Source organism: Oncorhynchus masou, chromosome 29, assembly GCF_036934945.1.
Source record: "Oncorhynchus masou masou isolate Uvic2021 chromosome 29, UVic_Omas_1.1, whole genome shotgun sequence".
Classification (NCBI taxonomy): domain Eukaryota; kingdom Metazoa; phylum Chordata; class Actinopteri; order Salmoniformes; family Salmonidae; genus Oncorhynchus; species Oncorhynchus masou.
Window position 1 is genome coordinate 12,235,645 of NC_088240.1, and position 21,963 is coordinate 12,257,607.

Here is a 21,963-nt window from a genome sequence, read left to right on the forward strand (position 1 = left end):
CAGCCTACTCGATCACTTTTTATAGCTACTGTTTACAGGCCTCCTGGGCCATATACAGCATTCCTCACTGAGTTCCCTGAATTTCTATCAGACCTTATAGTCATAGCAGATATTCAAATTTTTGGTGACTTTAATATTCACATGGAAAAGGCTTTCAGAGCATCATCGACAGTGGGTTTTTTCCAACATGTCTCTGGAACCTACTCACTGCCACAGTCATACTCTGGACCTAGTTTTGTCCCATGGAATAAATGTTGTGGATCTTAATGTTTTTCCTCATAATCCTGGACTATTGCAACAAATAATTTGCTCAGACCCCAACCAAGGATCATCAAAAATCGTGCTATAAATTCTCAGACAACTCAAAGATTCCATGATGCCCTTCCAGACTCCCTCTGTCTACCCAAGGACGTCAGAGGACAAAAATCAGTTAACCACCTAACTCAATTTAACCTTGCGCAATACCCGAGATGCAGTCACACCCCTAAAAACTAAAAACATTTGTCATAAGAAACTAGCTCACTGGTATACAGAAAATACCCGAGCTCTGAAGGACGCTTCCAGAAAATTGGAACGGAAATGGCGCCACACCAAACTGGAAGTCTTCCTACTAGCTTGGAAAGACAGTACAGTGCAGTATCGAAGAGCCCTCACTGCTGCTCGATCCAACTTTTCTAACTTAATTGAGGAAAATAAGAACAATCCAAAATGAATTTTTGATACTGTCGCAAAGCTAACTAAAAAGTACCATTCCCCAAGAGAGGCTGGCTTTCACTTCAGCAGTAATAAATTCATCAACTTCTTTGAGGAAAAGATCATGATCATTAGAAAGCAAATTACGGACTCCTCTTTAAATCTACATATTCCTCCAAAGCTCAGTTGTCCTGAGTTTGCACAACTCTGCCAGGACCTAGGATCAAGGGAGACACTCAAGTGTTTTAGTACTGTATCTCTTGACCCAATGATGAAAATAATCATGGCCTCTAAACCTTCAAGCTGCATACTGGACCCTATTCCAACTAAACTGCTGAAAGAGCTGCTTCCTGTGCTTGGCCCTCCTATGTTGAACATAATAAATGGCTCTGTATCCATCGGATGTGTATCAAACTCACTAAAACTAGCAGTAATAAAAGCCTCTCTTGAAAAAGCCAAAACTTGACCCAGAAAATATAAAAAACTATTGGCCTATATCGAATCTCCCATTCCACTCAAAAAAAAATGAAAAAGCTGTTGCGCAGCAACTCACTGCCTTCCTGAAGACAAACAATGTATACAAAATGCTTCAGTCTGGTTTTAGACTCCATCATAGCACTAAGACTGCACTTGTGAAGGTGGTAAATGACCTGGTAAATGTACGCTACGGTCACAAGATGCAGGCCTCCTAATTGTCTCTAGAATTTCTAAGCAAACAGCTGGAGGCAGGGCTTTCTCCTATAGAGCTCCAATTTATGCAATGGTCTGCCTACCTATGTGAGAGACTCAGACTCGGTCTCAACCTTTAAGTCTTTATTGAAGACTCATCTCTTCAGTGGGTCATATGATTGAGTGTAGTCTGGCCCAGGAGTGTGAAGGTGAACGGAAAGGCACTGGAGCAACGAACCGCCCTTGCTGTCTCTGTCTGGCCAGTTCACTTCTCTCTAATGGGATTCTCTGCCTCTAACCCTATTACAGGGGCTGAGTCACTGCTCTTTCTTGCTTTCCCTAGGAGGGGTGAGTCACTTGAGTGGGTTGAGTCACTGACGTGGTCTTCCTGTCTGGGTTGGCACCCCCTTTGGGTTGTGCCGTGGTAGAGATCTTTGTGGGCTATACTTGGCCTGGTCTCAGGATGGTAAGTTGGTGGTTGAAGATATCCCTCTAGTGGTGTGGGGGCTGTGCTTTGGCAAAGTGGGTGGGGTTATTTTCTGCCTGTTTGGCCCTGTCCGGGGGTATCATCGGATGGGGCCACAGTGTCTCCTGACCCCTTCGGTCTCAGCCTCCAGTACTTATGCTGCAGTAGTTTATGTCGGGGGGCTAGGGTCAGTCTGTTATATCTGGAGTATTTCTCCTGTCTTATCAGGTGTCCTGTGTGAATTTAAGTATGCTCTCTCTAATTCTCTCTTTCTCTCTCTTGGAGGACCTGAGACCTAGGACCATGCCTCAGGACTACCTGGCATGATGACTCCTTGCTGTCCCCAGTCCACCTGGCCGTGCTGTGCTCCAGTTTCAACTGTTCTGCCTGCGGCTATGGAATCCTGAACTGTTCACCGGACGTGCTACCTGTCCCAGACCTGCTGTTTTCAACTCTCTAGAGACAGCAGGAGAGGTAGAGATACTCTCAATGATCGGCTATGAAAAGCCAACTGACATTTACTCCTGAGGTGCTGACCTGTTGCACCCTTGACAACTACTGTGATTATTATTATTTGACCATGCTGGTCATTTATGAATATTTGAACATCTTGGCCGTGTTCTGTTATAATCTCCACCCGGCACAGCCAGAAGAGGATTGACCACCCCTCATAGCTGTTCCTAGGCCATCATTTAAAATAAGAATTTGTTCTTAATTCTTAACTGACTTGCCTAGTTAAATAAAGGTAAAAAATAAAATAGATTAAAAAAAGGTTTCTTCCAAGGTTTTGGCCTTTCTAGGGAGTTTTTCCTAGCCACTGTGCTTCTACACCTGCATTGCTTGCTGTTTGGGGTTTTAGGCTGAGTTTCTGTACAGAACTTTGAGATATCAGCTGATGTAAGAAGGGCTATATAAATCAATTTGATATGATACATAGGTGTGTGTGAATAAGACAAAGCGTGAGTGTGAGAGAGAAAGCGTGAGAGAGGTATTTTTGTTTTTCTTTACCAATAGAGCCTAATGGAATTGAAATTTGGAAGGAGAGGGAGAGAGACAGGAGGCAATAGAGAAGAAAGGGAATAAGAGAGAAAATGTGTGTGTGTGTGTGTGTGTGTGTAAGATTCTGTGGACTCTTACCGTCCCGCTCTCTCTCGCTCTCAGGACGAGCTCGTGGACCGGTGTCAGACCAGTCACCTCGTAAACGAAGACGCTTCACTGGGGGTTGTCGCAGCTGTGGACACACACACAAAACATAAAAAACATGCTGTCAAGTCTAAGCAGAGTTAAAAATAGCATGCAAAACATGGCTCAGTCCCTGTCCTATTTAGTACCCCCCCCACACACACACACACACTCCGCTCTCTGCACTACAGTCCCTGTTACTGTCCTATTTAGTACACACACACACCTCTCCCTCTGCACTACACACTTTCCTCTGGCCGTCTCCAACACACAGGACAACAGGCTTAGAGCCAGGGAACTGGTCACCCAACACAGGTGCCTCTGCTCCTCCCCTGGGCACAGAACGAGAGGGGGACAGCTAGCTTCAGTGGAGAGAGAGAGATTTAGAACATGGAAGAGAATGAGAACAACTTCCACTGAGACCAGAGATAGAGAATGACAACTGCATAGAGAGATAGAGACGGGGCAGCTAAGGAGAGGGAGAGAACAAGAAAGGTGAGATGGTGAGAGGGCTGAAGGGAGGAGAAAGCTCATGTAGGGTCGCAGGAGTAACAAGATGATGGGTAAAGGAGGAAGAGAACGGGGTGAGAGCGATGGAGGGCCCAGAAGAGAGAGAGAAAGAGGAAAGGCAAACTCCTTGGCAGGCCCTACAGTCTCCGTCCTGGTCTATTTTGGTGGGGTGGTTGGCGGAATATTGCTTGCACCAGGCACTGTATTTGGAAAGGTATGTGGGAGCAGAGCTGGGTGAAACCAGACACAGCTGAACACACTATTCGACCGTGATCCAGCACATTTCTTACACACTCCCACACCTTCTACTCTGCTGGCATTTAGTGTCCCCCCACCCCCTTCTCTCCACTAAATTGAATTATCCCGCTCAAACTTTCTTCCTCCTCCTCTTCCTCTCTCCTCCCCCTGACCTCTCAGGGTCACCTCAGTGCACCACGAGCCACCACACAACACATTAACAGGAGATGCCCTGAGAGCACTTCCACCACACAACACATTGACAGGAGATGCCCTGAGAGCACTTCCACCACACAACACATTGACAGGAGATGCCCTGAGAGCACTTCCACCACACAACACATTAACAGGAGATGCCCTGAGAGCACTTCCACCACACAACACATTGACAGGAGATGCCCTGAGAGCACTTCCACCACACAACACATTGACAGGAGATGCCCTGAGAGCACTTCCACCACACAACACATTGACAGGAGATGCCCTGAGAGCACTTCCACCACACAACACATTGACAGGAGATGCCCTGAGAGCACTTCCACCACACAACACATTGACAGGAGATGCCCTGAGAGCACTTCCACCACACAACACATTGACAGGAGATGCCCTGAGAGCACTTCCACCACACAACACATTAACAGGAGATGCACGGAGTGCACTTCCACCACACAACACATTAACAGGAGATGCCCTGAGAGCACTTCCACCACACAACACATTAACAGGAGATGCCCTGAGAGCACTTCCACCACACAACACATTAACAGGAGATGCCCTGAGAGCACTTCCACCACACAACACATTAACAGGAGATGCACGGAGTGCACTTCCACCACACAACACATTGACAGGAGATGCCCTGAGAGCACTTCCACCACACAACACATTAACAGGAGATGCCCTGAGAGCACTTCCACCACACAACACATTGACAGGAGATGCCCTGAGAGCACTTCCACCACACAACACATTAACAGGAGATGCCCTGAGAGCACTTTAGTTGTGAGAGCTGCTCCACACAAAGCCAGCTCTGTCTGTTTACAATCAACATCCCCTTGGCTTGAGAGTGCAGGAGTAGCTTACATTAGAGACCTGCAGTATGTCTGTCGAGCCATGTGTTTGTTTCTGCTCCCAGCAAAGTCCCATATGGACAACAAACATGGTACCGTGATTAAATCCCACAATAACTCATGTAATGGACCATTAATATTTTTAATACAGAGAGTGTATGGAAAAAAAACACTGAAGTACACCAATGACTGTATATATGTCATGGAAAAAGTTATTGCTCACGTGACACCATTCATTCCTATGAAGACTCAATAGCTCACTTAAGCCAAATTAAGTCGGTTAAGAGGGCCTCTCATGGATACAACATGCGCAGTTTGAGCTCACAGAGAGATATAATTTGATCTACTCCAGGAAGTGAAGTCGCAGGATAGATCAGTGCTGCCCCTTCTCATTGAGGAACTAATTTGAAGGTCGACCGGAATATTGCAGGCTGCCACAATCAACTAAATGATCTTTATAACTTATTGTGTGTGATAAATCAGTTCAAATACATACATCTGGTGTATTAGAAGCAATTATTAGTACCATGATTGTCTTCGAAACATGGTTTCATTTACGCCAAGATTGACCACGAAGACTGACATTCACTATAAATGGGGAGGTCCTGTTTTCTGCAAAAACATGCCTGAGTACCGCAGTTGACCTTTGAACCTCTGTGGCTTCAATGAGTGGGGGCAGTCATTCTCGCTTGGTATACACAGACTTTCACAGAGGGGCATACACAGTGCACACACACACGTATCCTAGCCTGACTGTGTGTGCAGTAGTCTTTTCCCTGTGCTCCCCTGAGGCCTGTTCTCACTGCAGCACAGTGTGGATCTCTGTGTGGCTCTCAGTGACCAGCACTCACCCTGCCTGCCGTTTCATTGTACCGCATTCACAGATGGTACCCAACAGTAACACACTCAACCAGCTATACTCACCCCCGACACTGCAAGTATGCACAATGACAATTTATGATATGCACACAAAAGTGTGGTTATACAAGATAAATATTTTGTTTATGGAGAACTGTCCAAACCAAATTCCTCAATTCCGTTTGCATAGAGAAACATACACCTCATATTTATCTCAAATCACAATGGCGGCGCCTCTGCCGCCCTCTCACCTCCTCCCTCCTCTCCTCGGACGGACCCTTCAGCTCTCGGGCCTGGTCATTATTGGGGTCAAACAGGTAGACGTAGTCTGAAGAGTAGCTGACCAACACCTCCTGTCCGTCCCCGCTGTAGCAGAGTGAAGTCACACGACACGACTTGTTGGACAGGTGGGCCGGAACGAAGCGCACACACATGCCAGTCGTTCCACGGCCCATGTAGTTCCCTGTGAGGGGGGGGGGGGGGGTTAGTGAGACAGTCAAAGGCAAGCAATGGGGAATGACATAGGGCAGAATTGAGTGAGTAGTAGTAGTAAGTCATTAATAGCGTAACTCAAAATTCACTTGTTTGATCAAGTTAGCTCCAGACTCTGATCCAAGGTCAGTTTTGCATTTCTCTTCCCGAAGGGTTAAGGCTTTGGTAGGACGAACTGATCCTAGAATGTGTTTCTAAACACATTAATGTGGATGCTACCATGATTACGGATAGTCCTGAATTAATCGTCAATAGTGATGAGTGAGAAAGTTCGAGACGCACAAAAATCATACCCCCATGACATGCTAACCTCTCAACATTACAATAACAGAGGAGGTTAGCATTTTATATCATACCCCCATAACAAGCTAACCTCTCAACATTACAATAACAGAGGAGGTTAGCATTTTATATCATACCCCCATGACAAGCTAACCTCTCAACATTACAATAACAGAGGAGGTCCAATTTGTAAGTCGCTCTGGATAAGAGCGTCTGCTAAATGACTTAAATGTAAATGTTAAATGAGGTTAGCATTTTATATCATACCCCCATGACATGCTAACCTCTCAACATTACAATAACAGAGGAGGTTAGCATTTCATATCATACCCCCATGACATGCTAACCTCTCAACATTACAATAACAGAGGAGGTTAGCATTTTATATCATACCCCCATGACATGCTAACCTCTCAACATTACAATAACAGAGGAGGTTAGCATTTTATATCATACCCCCATGACATGCTAACCTCTCAACATTACAATAACAGAGGAGGTTAGCATTTCATATCATACCCCCATGACATGCTAACCTCTCAACATTACAATAACAGAGGAGGTTAGCATTTTATATCATACCCCCATGACATGCTAACCTCTCAACATTACAATAACAGAGGAGGTTAGCATTTCTGGGGGGGATGATAATTATGCGTCTAACTTTCTCACTCATCATTATTGACGCTACATTCAGGACTATCTATAATCATGGTAGCATCCACATTATATGTTGAAGTGTTTGAAAACATATTCTATTTTTATTTACAATAAAAGTGACTCCAAAATGACAGTACATTATTTACCATTCATTTCTATTGGGCACTACCTTTGTTCCCCTAAAATGTAGGGGCTATGTTCAACATTTCTAAACGTTCACCCGATATGGATGAAAATACCCTCAAAAGAAAGCACTTTAACCTCATAGTCATTGTATCATTTCAAATCCAAAGTGCTGGAGTACAGAGCCAAAACAAACAAAAAAAATGTGTCAGTGTCCCAATACTTATTGAGCTCACTGTATCTACTGATCGAAATTCAGACAACAAAGACAGACAGACAGAGCTACATGAGAGGACAGAGATGGTTGTTACCCGTAGCCCTGGTTCCCAGCATGCGTCTGTCATAGATGCGTACGGAGCTGTCAGAGCAGCCCACCGCCAGGTAATAGGGCACCAGCGGACTGATGGAGATCGACGTCGCCGCCCGCCGACAGTTGATCAGGATGTCCTGGTGAGAGGAAGAGACAGTAAACAACAACAACATCAACAACAACAACACCAACACCGTGGGCTAAAAATCTGGAAAACTGGAAAAAGGTGTGATATATTATTTAAAAACAATATAAAATAAGCAGATTTTTTTTTATTTCATCTTGATTTAACTAGGCAAGTCAGTTAAGAACAAATTCTTATTTACAATGACGGCCTACCACGGCCTAACCCGACTGACGCTGGGCCAATTGTGCGCGGGCCTATTGTGCGCGGGCCTATGGGACTCCCAATCACGGACGGTTGTTATACAGAATATGCCGACTTTACAACACAGGTCAAATAATAGATCAAAAGTTAGAGAAAAGTCTTGGTGTTCTTTGTTTGATGGTTTTATGTTCAAAATCAATACAAATTTAGATTTAGAAAAATAAACATAGATTTATTTCCCTCCTTCCTTACATCTTTGCAGTCCTCTTTAGTACAGCTGGTCTTTGTGCGCAGGTCAAACCAGCGCACGGTGCCGTCCTCCCCACACGACAGGAACGTATAGGGGTCGTTGGGTACCGTCATAATCTAAAAGGAGAACAGGAGGAGGAGAGTGCAGCAAGAGGTGAAGGGAAAGAGGGAGGAAGGAAAATGTAAAGAAAAAAAATAAACATTTGGGTAGCTCCCTAAACCTATTTTCAAAACAGCCACACACACAAAACAACCTGGTACAAACAAGTTGAGAAACGCTTGTGTACAGTACCTCGTAGGCTGTTCCGTAGTGGCAGGTGAACTGACACTGCCGGTTGATGTCGGGGCTCTTCTCTGTGTGGGTGTAGTAGATGATACCATCCCCAGAGCACGAGATGATCTGCTGGTCACTGGTCTGAGGCATGAACTTAGCACTGAAGATGTTCGCCCGGTGACCCGACCGTATGGTTGCCTTGACCTGAGGAGAGTTCCAGAGAGGAGTGTGTGTAGCGAGTTGCAGGTGTGTATGTATGTGTTCGGTTCTATCGGTGCATCTCCCTCCATTGGTATCCTCTACATCTGCATTGAAGACTCCTGGGATGAGTTGCTCCCTCTTCTGACTAAAAGGGAAACCTTGGTTCTACTCTCCCTACTCTCAAATTACGTCAACTCAAATCACCAAAAAACATTCTGGTCAGTTGAACTGTGTCCATCCTTTTTTACCAGGTAAGTTGACAGAGAACATTCTCATTTATGGCAATGACCTGGGGAATAGTTACAGGGGATAGGAGATCAATGAGCCAATTAGAAGCTGGGGATGATGAGGGGGCCGTGATGGTATCAGGGCCAGATTAGGAATTTCACCAAGACACCAGGGTTAACACCCCTACTCTTACGATGTATCATGGGATCTTTACTGACCACAGAGAGTCAGGAGATCTGTTTAACGTCCCACCCGAAAGACTGCACCCTATACAGGGCAATGTCCGAAATCACTGCCTTGAAATAGTGTCTCCTGCTGGCCCTCCAGCACCACTTACAGCAGCATCTGGTCTTCCATCTAGGACCAACCATGCTTATCAAATGTAAATTCTTGGACAAGATTGTAAAATAGAAGAGGGTATACATGATGTATAGCCGGGCACTGAAAAAAAATCCTACGATAATCCAAAGCACCCAATTGACCAAGGTCATGTTCCACATCAACACCAGAGACCGAGAGGTTGGATCAGCAATTGTTCATTTTCAGAATCTCTCAACAGCCAATTTCTTTGACTGTTGATTAAGCTGATGGGAGGTTTATAGACGTCACTGTCAGTTTTATCTCTGTCCGTCTTTATCGGCGATAAATATCTTTCAGTAGGTAAGTTCTCCTCCATATAATGAGCACTATCTACACATCCAATCCATTATAATTTCACCCCAGGTCGACCATGCAACTGTGTAATAAAAACAGGATGTTGGTGATGTAAGGTCATATGTTTGAATGAATAATCTGTTTTGTGTTTCCAACCTAACCTGCACACTTTTTATTTTACCTGCACTGTTTTATTATCACATCTTTTTTTAAACTAAAATCATATTTTTTTTAAACTAAAATCTGACTAACACCTTACCTTTCTGTTGTATGGGTTTGTGATGACCAGGTTGGTATCGTCCGACCCTGACAAGATGTACTCTCCGGTATCGTTCCAGGATATAGTATTGACCTGATTGGGACAAAATACAGTGTGAGTTCACTCTTGGCCTCAGCACATAATAATAATAATACTGAAAACAGCGTTTTGTCTACAACTGTGGAATTCCTAACCCAATCTAAGGTGTAACATCAAAGCGTCCCTCGGTCAAATTTGTTTAAATCCCTGTTAGTGAGCATTTCTCCTTTGCCAAGATAATCCACCCACCTGACAGGTGTGGCATATCAAGAAGCTTGATCATGGGGACAAAAGGCCACTTTAAAATGTGAAGTTTTGTCAAACAACAATGCCCCCCGATGTCTCAAGTTGAGAAAGTGTGGAATTGGCATGCTGACTGCAAGAATGTCCCCCAGAGCTGTTGCCAGAGAACGGAATATTAATTTCTGTACCATAAGCCGCCTCCAACGTCGTTTTAGAGAATTTGACAGTACGCCCAAACTTTCCTCACAACCACAAACGCCGTGTAACCACGCCAGCCCAGGACCTCAATTTTCGGCTTCTTCACCTGCGGGATCATCTGAGACCAGCCACCCGGACAGCTGATGAAACTGTGGGTTTGCACAACCGAAGAATTTCTCCACAAACTGTCAGAAAACTTCTCAGGGAAGCTCATCTGTGTGCTCGGCGTCCTCAACAGGGTCTTGACCTGACTGCAGTTCGGCATCGTAACCAACTTCAGTGGGAAAATGCTCACCTTTGATGGCCATTGCCATATTGGAAAAGTGTGCTCGTCACAGATGAATCCCGGTTTCAACTGTACAGGGCAGATGGCAGATGTGGACGAGCGGTGTGCTGATATCAACGTTGTGAACAGAGAGCCCCAAGGTGGCGGTGCGTTTATGGTATGGGCAAGCAAAATCTACGGATAATGAACACAATGGCATTTTAATCATGGCAATTTGAATGCACAGAGATACTGTGACGAGATCCTGAGGCCCACTGTCGTGCCATTCATCCACCGCCATAACCTCATGTTTCAGCATGATAATGCATGGCCTTGCATAATGCATGTCGCAAGGATCTGAACACGATTCCTGGAAGCCTGCATACTGACCAGACATGACACCAATTGAGCATGTTTGGGATGCTCTGGATCAACGTGTACGACAGCGCGTTCCAGTTCCCACCAAATAGCCAGCAACTTCGCACAGCCATTAAAGAGGTGTAGGAAAACATTCTACAGGCCACAATCAACAGCCTGATCAGCTCTATGTGAAGGAGATGTGACGCGCTGCATGAGGAAAATGGTAGTCACACCAGATAGTGACTGCTTTTCTGATCCACGCCCCTACCTTTTTGAAGGTATCTGTGACCAGTCATGTGCAATCCATACAAGTCGGGTCTAGTGAATTGATTTCAGTGGACCGATTTCCCTATATGAACTGTAACTCAGAAAAATCTTTGAAATTGTTGCATGTTGCGTTTATATTTTTGTTTCGTGTATAATGGAACATTCTATATCTGCAACACAGAGCACACATTTCGTGCCTTCTCTAGGCGCCGTGTCTTTGCGACCGTAGATCAATAATACATTAAGTTCCCCAGCAGAGTTTAATACACTCTCCTCCCTCTATTTCTAGGGCGAGAGTCCGATCAGCGTGCAACAAGGTTGGTCACACAATCCCTCTTCATTGCCAAACCCAACTGGACCCCTCCTCCCCCTCCACCCCCTCCACACCCCCCACCTAACCATTCCCAAATAGTCTTTGTGGGTGATTTAATCTCCATGTGATCCCCGGTCATGATTTACTGTCCTTCCCTTGTCGAGCAGCTTTAAAAAAAACACTGTAAATGTTATTGCATTTTTCACAGAACGGCTGTCATTTCAGAGAAACTGCTCGCATCACTGTCTGAGAAAATACATTAGCTTAATAAGAGTGGTCTGTTACATGCTAAAAAGAACACACATGCTGTAATTAGAGCCATGCTGGCTGGCTTATATTAGAAATAGACAGACAGACACAAAAGGGGAAGTCACTATATATGGGGCATGATGTCATGCATGCATTGGAAACTATTATACAGTGCCTTGCAAAAGTATTCGGCCCCCTTGAACTTTGCGACCTTTTGCCACATTTCAGGCTTCAAACATAAAGATATAAAACTGTATTTTTTTGTGAAGAATCAACAACAAGTGGGACACAATCATGAAGTGGAACGATATTTATTGGATATTTCAAACTTTTTTAACAAATCAAAAACTGAAAAATTGGGCGTGCAAAATTATTCAGCCCCTTTACATTCAGTGCAGCAAACTCTCTCCAGAAGTTCAGTGAGGATCTCTGAATGATCCAATGTTGACCTAAATGACTAATGATGATAAATACAATCCACCTGTGTGTAATCAAGTCTCTGTATAAATGCACCTGCACTGTGATAGTCTCAGAGGTCCGTTAAAAGCGCAGAGAGCATCATGAAGAACAAGGAACACACCAGGCAGGTCCGAGATACTGTTGTGAAGAAGTTTAAAGCCGGATTTGGATACATAAATATTTCCCAAGCTTTAAGCATCCCAAGGAGCACTGTGCAAGCGATAATATTGAAATGGAAGGAGTATCAGACCACTGCAAATCTACCAAGACCTGGCCGTCCCGCTAAACTTTCAGCTCATACAAGGAGAAGACTGATCAGAGATGCAGCCAAGAGGCCCATGATCACTCTGGATGAACTGCAGAGATCTACAGCTGAGGTGGGAGAATCTGTCCATAGGACAACAATCAGTTGTATATTGCACAAATCTGGCCTTTATGGAAGAGTGGCAAGAAGAAAGCCATTTCTTAAAGATATCCATAAAAGGTGTCGTTTAAAGTTTGCCACAAGCCACCTGGGAGACACACCAAACATGTGGAAGAAGGTGCTCTGGTCAGATGAAACCAAAATTGAACTTTTTGGCAACAATGCAAAACGTTATGTTTGGCGTAAAAGCAACACAGCTCCTCACCCTGAACACACCATACCCACTGTCAAACATGGTGGTGGCAGCATCATGGTTTGGGCCTGCTTTTCTTCAGCAGGGACAGGGAAGATGGTTAAAATTGATGGGAAGATGGGATGGAGCCAAATACAGGACCATTCTGGAAGAATACCTGATGGAGTCTGCAAAAGACCTGAGACTGGGACGGAGATTTGTCTTCCAACAAGACAATGATCCAAAACATAAAGCAAAATCTACAATGGAATGGTTCAAAAATAAACATATCCAGGTGTTAGAATGGCCAAGTCAAAGTCCAGACCTGAATCCAATCGAGAATCTGTGGAAAGAACTGAAAACTGCTGTTCACAAATGCTCTCCATCCAACCTCACTGAGCTCGAGCTGTTTTGCAAGGAGGAATGGGAAAAAATTCAGTCTCTCGATGTGCAAAACTGATAGAGACATACCCCAAGCGACTTACAGCTGTAATCGCAGCAAAAGGTGGCGCTACAAAGTATTAACTTAAGGGGGCTGAATAATTTTGCACACCCAATTTTTCAGTTTTTGATTTGTTAAAAAAAGTTTGAAATATCCAATAAATGTCGTTCCACTTCATGATTGTGTCCCACTTGTTGTTGATTCTTCACAAAAAAATACAGTTTTATATCTTTATGTTTGAAGCCTGAAATGTGGCAAAAGGTCGCAAAGTTCAAGGGGGCCGAATACTTTCGCAAGGCACTGTAGGTTACTGATAAAGAACGCTGAAGTCTCTCCCACGGGGGTAAGAAGACAGAGAGCATGTTTTCCTGTAGTCACCCCTCTGCTAACACTGTGTTTCAGTAGTTGCCAGGACAACACAGGCATGCTAGGAAAGGCTATACTGCTGTTCACCTATATCCCCTTATAAAAGGACAACATTTCATGTTTCAGAAAAGTATTGTAACCTGTCGCGTTCATATCATTGGTAGTATCATATTTTTATCTTGCATATTCAATTTCTTTAGGCCTTGTGGTAAGTGGAGGTTGTTGCTAACATGAAACTGAGGAGATCAAATCAAATCAAAATCAAATCAAATTTATTTATATAGCCCTTCGTACATCAGCTGATATCTCAAAGTGCTGTACAGAAACCCAGCCTAAAACCCCAAACAGCAAGCAATGCAGGTGTAGAAGCACGGTGGCTAGGAAAAACTCCCTAGAAAAGCCAAAACCTAGGAAGAAACCTAGAGAGGAACCAGGCTATGTGGGGTGGCCAGTCCTCTTCTGGCTGTGCCGGGTAGAGATTATAACAGAACATGGCCAAGATGTTCAAATGTTCATAAATGACCAGCATGGTCGAATAATAATAAGGCAGAACAGTTGAAACTGGAGCAGCAGCACGGCCAGGTGGACTGGGGACAGCAAGGAGTCATCATGGGGAGGGGAGATCATTATCATCACTATGACCACAACCACCATCTTTTCTGTTCAAGCAGACTGTAGCTTGACCCGAATACTGACCTATCCCATCACCTGCAGCACTCATTATTCAGCCCGTTGTGTTGTATACTGATCCTACTTGACAGCACTCTGTAGGAATACTGTGTGTCTAGGTCAGAGTCCTTATGCCACCCAGACCACTCAGTGTGCCCCTGGCTGAACAGGTCCTCCCCTCCCCAGCCTCAACTCAACCCGACACAACCTGGCCCTACAGAGTCAGACTAGCCTCATTCTGAATAAGTCTGAAACCAAACTCTACAGTAGCTTTTTCCCTTAGCCCTAAGCCTCTGGACTTGTGATGCAGATCTATAGAAAGTGGATAGAAGTGCGCAGCAAGATGTCACAAGCTTCCCCTAAATCCACTTTAGAAATTCAGGTCTGAATATGCCTACAGCAAGGAGTAGGAACAAGGAGTAAGGGGCTGTTTAAGAACTGGGTCTTTTAGTCAAGTGTAATAACAACCTAAATGACAATACATGATGCATTATGCTACTACTTTGATCCAGTACTGTACAGTAATATTATCTACAGAGTAGATCAAGCCTACACGTAATCTCTTCCAACATCTCCTGCAATAAAGGTCATGCTGGGATTTGGGGAACTGAAAAGTGATGGCCACCAACATTAACGCAACATCATGTCACTCGTAATAGCCTAATAGGCGTTGTGAGTCAGAATGGCACAAGTAACACATGTTGGAGGGCAATTCTTCCTCGATCACTTCCTGTTGATGGAAGACAGGGGTTGACAACTCAAGTTTCTTCAGGTATCCAAGATGAGACAGACAGGTCCTCCACTGAGACAGAGAGCGGATGGTGATTCAGTAAGCGGATAGACATTAAAAAAAAACATTTTAAAAAGAAATTGGCTTCCTTCCGTCTCCTTTGCATCCTTCATATGCACTGATAAGGACTTGGTAGGTGGGAGCGATGACAAACTCTTCCAAGCTACTGGTCTGAGGGAATACGCAATTTGACAGAACTCGCTCGGACGATTATCTGAATGTAGCCTACAAGCAGGGAATGTGGCAAGAAGTTGTACGAGGGGATTCCATAAGGAATACATTTAGTTTGTACTATACATGTCACCCCCTGACCCTAGATTGCTTTGTATGTTTCTATTTTTCGTTTGGTCAGGGTGTGATGTGGGTGGGTATTCTATGTTGTATGTCTAGGTTTTGTGTTTCTATGTTTAGGCCTGGTATGGTTCCCAATCAGAGGCAGCTGGTTATAGTTGTCTCTGATTGAGAACCATACTTAGGCAGCCTGTTTTCCCACTATGGGTTGTGGGTAGTTGTTTTCTGTTGTGTCTGCACCAGCCAGAACTGTTCCGGTCGTTCGCTTTGTTATTTTTGTGATTTCAGTGTTCATTAAATAAATATGGACACATACCACACTGCACCTTGGTCCTCTCCTTCCAACAGCCGTTACAGAACTACCCACCAAAAAAGGACCAAGCAGCGTGGTAACCAGGAGCAGCGTGGAATGGACTCATGGACATCGGAGGACATTCTGGACGGGAAGGGGTCCTACACATGGGAGGAGATCCTGGCTGGAAGGGATCGCCTCCCTTGGGAACAGGTGGAGGAAGCCAGGAGAGTGGAGGCAGCAGGTAAAGGGAGCCAGCGCTTTGAGGGAACACGGCTGGCAAGGAAGCCCGAGAGGCAGCCCCAAAAATGTATTGGGGGGAGACCTGAGCCAACTCCCCGATAGGTTGACCGGGCAGGCACCATGTTATGCCGTGAGACCTCCAGTGCGCCTCCACGGTCAGGTCCATCCGGTGCCTCCTCCACGCACCAGGCCTCCTGTGGCAGCCCCACGCACCAGGCTGTCTCTCCGTCTCCTCCCTCCAGGTGCTCCCTCCTGTCCAGCGCTTCCAGAACCGCCCGTCAGTCAGGCGCTGCCTCCTGTGGCAGCCCCACGCACCAGGCTGTCTCTCCGTCTCCTCCCTCCAGGTGCTCCCTCCTGTCCAGTCTCCCGTCTATTTGGGGCCCGCTGCAAGGGTCCCCAGTCCGAGGTCGGCGGCGAGGGTCACCGCTCCAAAGGCGCCACTTAAGTGGGCCATGACTATGGTGGAGTGGGGTCCACGTCCCGCGCCAGAGCCTCCACCGCGGACAGATGCCCACCCAGACCCTCCCCTATATGTTCAGATTTTGCGGCCGGAGTCCACACCTTGGGGGGGGGGGGGGGGTGTACTGTCACGCCCTGACCCTAGATTGCCTTGTATGTTTCTATTTTTCGTTTGGTCAGGGTGTGATGCGGGTGGGTATTCTATGTTTTATGTCTAGGTGTTGTGTTTCTATGTTTAGGCCTGGTATGGTTCCCAATCAGAGGCAGCTGGTTATTGTTGTCTCTGATTGAGAACCATACTTAGGCAGCCTGTTTTCCCACTATGGATGTGGGTAGTTGTTTTCTGTTGTGTGTCTTTTATCATGTCTCTCTTTATTTTCCTCCAACCAACTGAACAGACAGGACGAGAAGGACAGAATCCTTGACCCAAGCTAGCATCAGGCAGTTTAAAGTTGTTGTGCAGTGGTAAAAGGAGTGACTGGCAGGGTGTGACAGTCTTGACAGGGCGTGTGACTGGCCGTATGGCTGCCTCGGGTTTCACAGAGAATGAGCAGTCTGGCCAGAGCTCAACACTCACACTGAGCTCTGCTTTCTGTCTGTTTCACACACTGACTGACAGAGTGGGGAGGGTGACGTGCTCTAAAGATGCAAGGAGGGACAGTTATGTGCACAGAGTACACCACAGCCACACACGGTGGGTAACGCATACTCACACAGCCATCGTGAACATTGAGTGTCGCTTCGAGTTTCAGCCGCTGGACAAATTCTCTTCTCCCTGTGCAGAAACAGAAGAAATACCTTATTAGCAAGTCACAATTGTTACCACGATATCAAATCAAATGTATTTATATAGCCCTTCGTACATCAGCTGATATCTCAAAGTGCTGTACAGAAACCCAGCCTAAAACCCCAAACAGCAAGCAATGCAGGTGTAGAAGCACCTGCATTGGACTACTTCAGTCAGCATTCAAACGTATTGATGAAATTCAAGTTAACAACAAGGGCATCATCAACTAGGGTAAATTACATAGAAATGGCCAAACATACCATGGAGTTCCTAATTAAATTGATAGAGGGGTCATGTCATTAACCCTCAAAGTTCAGTAATGAGGCGAAATTGGCAGCCATCTTGGTCAGGGAGAAATGCAAAATCAGTCTAATTGGAATGAATGGCAGTAGAGGCAAAGTTGATGCATTTCCTGCTTTTACTTATGCAGGAAACATAAAGTAGGGCATGTGATGTATCAGCAATTGTGTAATGGAACTATAGTCAACTTAAAATATTGTAATATAATACAGTTTATACAGGTTTTATATAAATTCTGAATAAATAGCCTGAAGAATATATGTAAATGGACCATAAATGACTCAATGTGTTTTCTTATAAAGCTGCGAGTGATATTATATGATACAATATCATTACTTGTTGCATTTACAACTTGTCTTAGTCCTATCAACTGATTTGAGCCAGTGTATGGCTGTGGAATGTTGGCAGTTAATTTGAAAAATATATGGAATCATTCCTCTAAAACTGTCTGCCTAGCTAGCGAACACACAGTGCAGATAAATTCTTCACATTCATTATTTTACACAATATCTTATTACAACATTGGCAGGCAAACCATGGTTGGCAAACTCCCTGACCAACATGGCTGACCGTTGGACCATCATAAGGAAGGTTAATTTCCATTCTAGTACTCTGATTCATAATTATATGGGCAATACCCTAGAGCAGAAATTTTGGAACCATTTATAAGTAGAGGTCTGTTCTGCCTTGTTCAGGGGCAGAATGACAGATTTTTACCTTGTCAACTCCAGGGTTCAATCTTGCAACCTTACACTTAACCAGTCCAACGCGCTAACCACTTGCCTCTCATTGCACTCCACCAGGAGCCTGCCTGTTACGCGAATGCATTAAGTAGCCAAGGTAAGTTGCTAGCTAGCATTAAACTTATCTTATAAAAAACAATCAAATATAAATCACTAGTTAACTACACATGGTTGATGATATTACTAGTTTATCTAGCGTGTCCTGCGTTGCATATAATCTATGCAACGCAGGAGGATGATTTAACAAAAGTGCATTTGCGAGAAAAAAAAGCACAGTCGTTGCACGACTTTACCGAACCATAGACATCAATGCCTTTCTTAAAATCAATACACAGAAGTATATATTTTTAAACCTGCATATTTAGTGAAAAGAAATACAGGTTAGCAGGCGATATTAACCAGGTGAAATTGTGTCACTTCTCTTGCATTCTTTGCACGCAGAGTCTGGTATAGAGAGAAATAGTCCTATAAATACTATATTAACTACAACCTAAAAACCTCTTACCTTGGAATATTGAAGTCTCATGTTAAAAGGAACCACCAGCTTTCAGATGTTCTCATGTTCTGAGCTTAGCTTTTTTACATGGCACATATTGCACTTTTACTTTCTTCTCCAACACTTTGTTTTTGCATTATATAAACCAAATTGAACAGGTTTCATTATTTATTCATGGCTAAATGGATTTTTATTGATGTATTATATTAAGTTAAAATAAGTGTTCATTCAGTATTGTTGTAATTGTGATTATTACAAATAAATAAATACGTTTTTTTAAATTAAATAAAAATCGTCCGATTAATCGTTATAGGCTTTTTGGGTCCTCCAATAAATCGGTATTGGTGTTGAAAAATCATAATCAGTCGACCTCTATTTCGTTTTGCAACACCTGAAACCCCACCTCTTCAAGGAATACCTAGGATAGGATAAAGCAATCCTTCTCACCCCCCCCCCCTTAAATGATTTAGATGCACTATTGTAAAGTGGTGAATTCACCAATTTGTAAGTCGCTCTGGATAAGAGCGTCTGCTAAATGACTTAAATGTAAATGTAAATAGTTTGTTTTCCTGGTTCTGCTATTAGTATTAAATGAGGGAGTGGTGAAAGAACTAAAACGTTACGTTAGAATCGTTGTAGTCAATCTTTCCATAGCTTATAATGTATTACTCATCTTGAGGAAGCATCCCTTGCATCTGCTGTCACCGTCACAGGGATAGGGGATCAAATGAGCAGGCTGCCTACACTGGCTACCCTGTCGTCAAATAGACTGTCATTAAAAAAGGTTTGGCAGTCGGCTATTTTATGAGTAAACTTGTTCCCAAGCCTACAATGTACTGTATTAGGCTTGGCTAGATCCAGGTTCTAAAATACATCACCTTACCTTAAAGTATTAAACTTGCTTCACAATTGTTCGACAAAAAAAAAAGACATTGCGAGAGAATTCATGCCATTTGACCCTGTCAGGTAAAGAGATGACAGTCTAGAATCTAATAAGCATTCCAGGTATACGGCATGAATGTAGAGGGCATGGAAAGGAAGGCCTTAGTTCCATCATCCACTATGACAGACTACTGTGCATTGACAGTACAAGGCCATTGTCAAAAGGCAAAGTAGAACGTCATTAACACTATGGCCTGCCTCTGTAACCTATCGTGCCTCGGTGCTGGTCCTGAAATGCTAACGAAATTACGCTGAATGCCAAACAAACAAAAAAAAGATTTCATTTTAAAAACCATACAACTCTACGCACAATGATTATTTGGAACAATTTACACAGTATAAAAATAAAATATATAAAACATTTCCTGGAAAAACTGTGCAGATGCAAAGTTTGGTAACAGAATTACAGTAAAATCTCCCTCATTATTATTTGACCAAACGTTGTATCTGCACAGTTCTTCCCGTAAATATGTTTTTATAAATATTCCGTGGAAATTGTTAAAAGTAGTCCTAGTGCATATAGTTGTATCGTTTGTTACACTTTGAAATCAATGTTTTTTGTTTAGTATACATTTTCAAGTGAAAAATCTGGAGTCTCAACGTAATTCCGTTATCATGGAATTGCCCTCATATAAAACAATGAGACTATGTGTATGGGGCCGCCTGGCCAGATTAAATTGGACTGTCCCGTTCAATAACAGAGAGACAGTGGTAAATAAATAGGCAAGATGATAAATAAATAAACAAAACAAGCCAATGCTCTGTAATCGTATTGAAGTCTGAGCTCCAAGTTAGTAAGTGATTTCAAGGCACAATATCAGGTTTTGTTCTACAGCTGGGTTCTAGTGCATTGCTGTTCAAATCAAAACAAAGTGCCTGACTATATCAATATTCCAAGTTGCCATACACACCCACACCCCTCTGACATATTATTTTCACAGCAATAAATTGAGTGTTGAGGAATAGGTTCAATCAACAGAGCTCTTCCCAGGTCAGTGACGTCCTCAAAAACAAGGCTGAAAGCTTGCCATTCGACTGTAACACTTTCTCGAAGTAACAGCTTCGGATGCAGCAATATAATGCTTTTTCAACATTGGAGAAGTGGAATATTGAAGACTTGAGAAGACGGCTCAAAACAGCTATTCAACACAATAGGCAGAGGTCTCCATTGTATCCGTATTCCCTCCTTTGCCTTTCAACCTTCCGATATTTAAAGTCAAACATCCAAAAAGAGCAAGACAACAGAGCAAAATGTCACTTCCCCCTCATTCCTTTGCTGATAGGCCTTGGTCATGAGAAAAGTAACATGATGATTATGATGATGATTGAATTAGCATATTTAGCTGAAACCATGTAAATTGATCTCACTAAATCTCATGGGTGAAGAGGACTGTGCAAAATAGCCTTAAATGTTCTATGATGATGCCTAACTCTCCCTTGAAGTATATTTCTGGCCTTTGTTGAGATTTATATTCCACAAATGGAATACTAGCCCTCCTTCCACAGTGCTAAATTTAGCCTCTTACTGGTATGATTACATGCTAGGGTCTCTCCGGTCATTTGACAATGACAGCTCTACCAACCCACCCAGCCTAGTCAAGCTAAATGTAGCGCTAAGCTAAATGCAGTGCTATGCTAGTCCAATCCATAAACCACCTGCCCCACACCTGGGCCTGCTAATCCTCATTCAAGTTAGGTTAACTTGGCCACAGATAGAAAAGGCTAATTCAGCATACCAGTAGCCCCAGATAGCAAGCACGGTATATATCCTATAGCAGGGCTGTTAAATGACTGTCCTGGAGGTAAAAACACTTATGTTGGTCATCCTCTCCTTCTAAATCAGTGACTGATTCAGACATCGGACACCAGGTGAGCGCAATTAACTACAAAGTAGCCTCCCACCTGGCGTTTCCTCTCGTGTGAGCGTGCTTTTCCCACATGCGCCAACGGTTCCTCCATATTATCTGGCATGCTCATGCGAGAGACGGAACAGCTGGCTCTGGTCTACTTATTGTCCCCACTGCGACCAGAAAAAAACTGCCAGTAAGAAGTCTTGCCCTGGGGAACCCCTCCGCAGGGCAGGGGCAAAAAGTAGACTAGGTTGGTCCCACCCCGATCAGAAAAAAAAAAAATCAGGGAGTGGAATGTCTCGCTTTCTCTACTGTCTCTGCTTAAACCACTGGTGTGGATGGAGATGTCTGCTAATATTTGCATCCTATCAGTAACTGAGACTGTCTGGGACGGTTTGAAGATGGCTGATATCCTGAATGGCCTGGTCAGCACTTAGTGTCTGTCATTTCCATTATGTTTATGAGAGCAGAGGCATCTTTGAGTCAATATCACAAAGGATACAATGAACATAGCTTGTTGCTATACACTGCACGGTGGTTGATACTGTAGCTTTTC

At 44.0% G+C, this 21,963-nt stretch overlaps 1 protein-coding gene across 3 annotated transcripts in view; it reads right to left on the reverse strand.

The window, feature by feature from the left end:
* The window catches only part of LOC135518991 (DDB1- and CUL4-associated factor 6-like), a 60,873-nt gene that overhangs the window by 25,027 nt on the left and 13,883 nt on the right, over positions 1-21,963 (reverse strand). For all 3 annotated transcript variants that reach the window (XM_064944011.1, XM_064944012.1, XM_064944013.1), the window contains exons 2-8: positions 17,003-17,064; positions 9,749-9,841; positions 8,425-8,610; positions 8,136-8,249; positions 7,557-7,692; positions 5,940-6,151; positions 2,966-3,059 (exon numbers count right to left, since the gene is read on the reverse strand). In XM_064944011.1, coding sequence (XP_064800083.1) covers positions 2,966-3,059; positions 5,940-6,151; positions 7,557-7,692; positions 8,136-8,249; positions 8,425-8,610; positions 9,749-9,841; positions 17,003-17,064 — 897 coding nt within the window. The remainder of the gene's footprint in view (positions 1-2,965; positions 3,060-5,939; positions 6,152-7,556; positions 7,693-8,135; positions 8,250-8,424; positions 8,611-9,748; positions 9,842-17,002; positions 17,065-21,963) is intronic.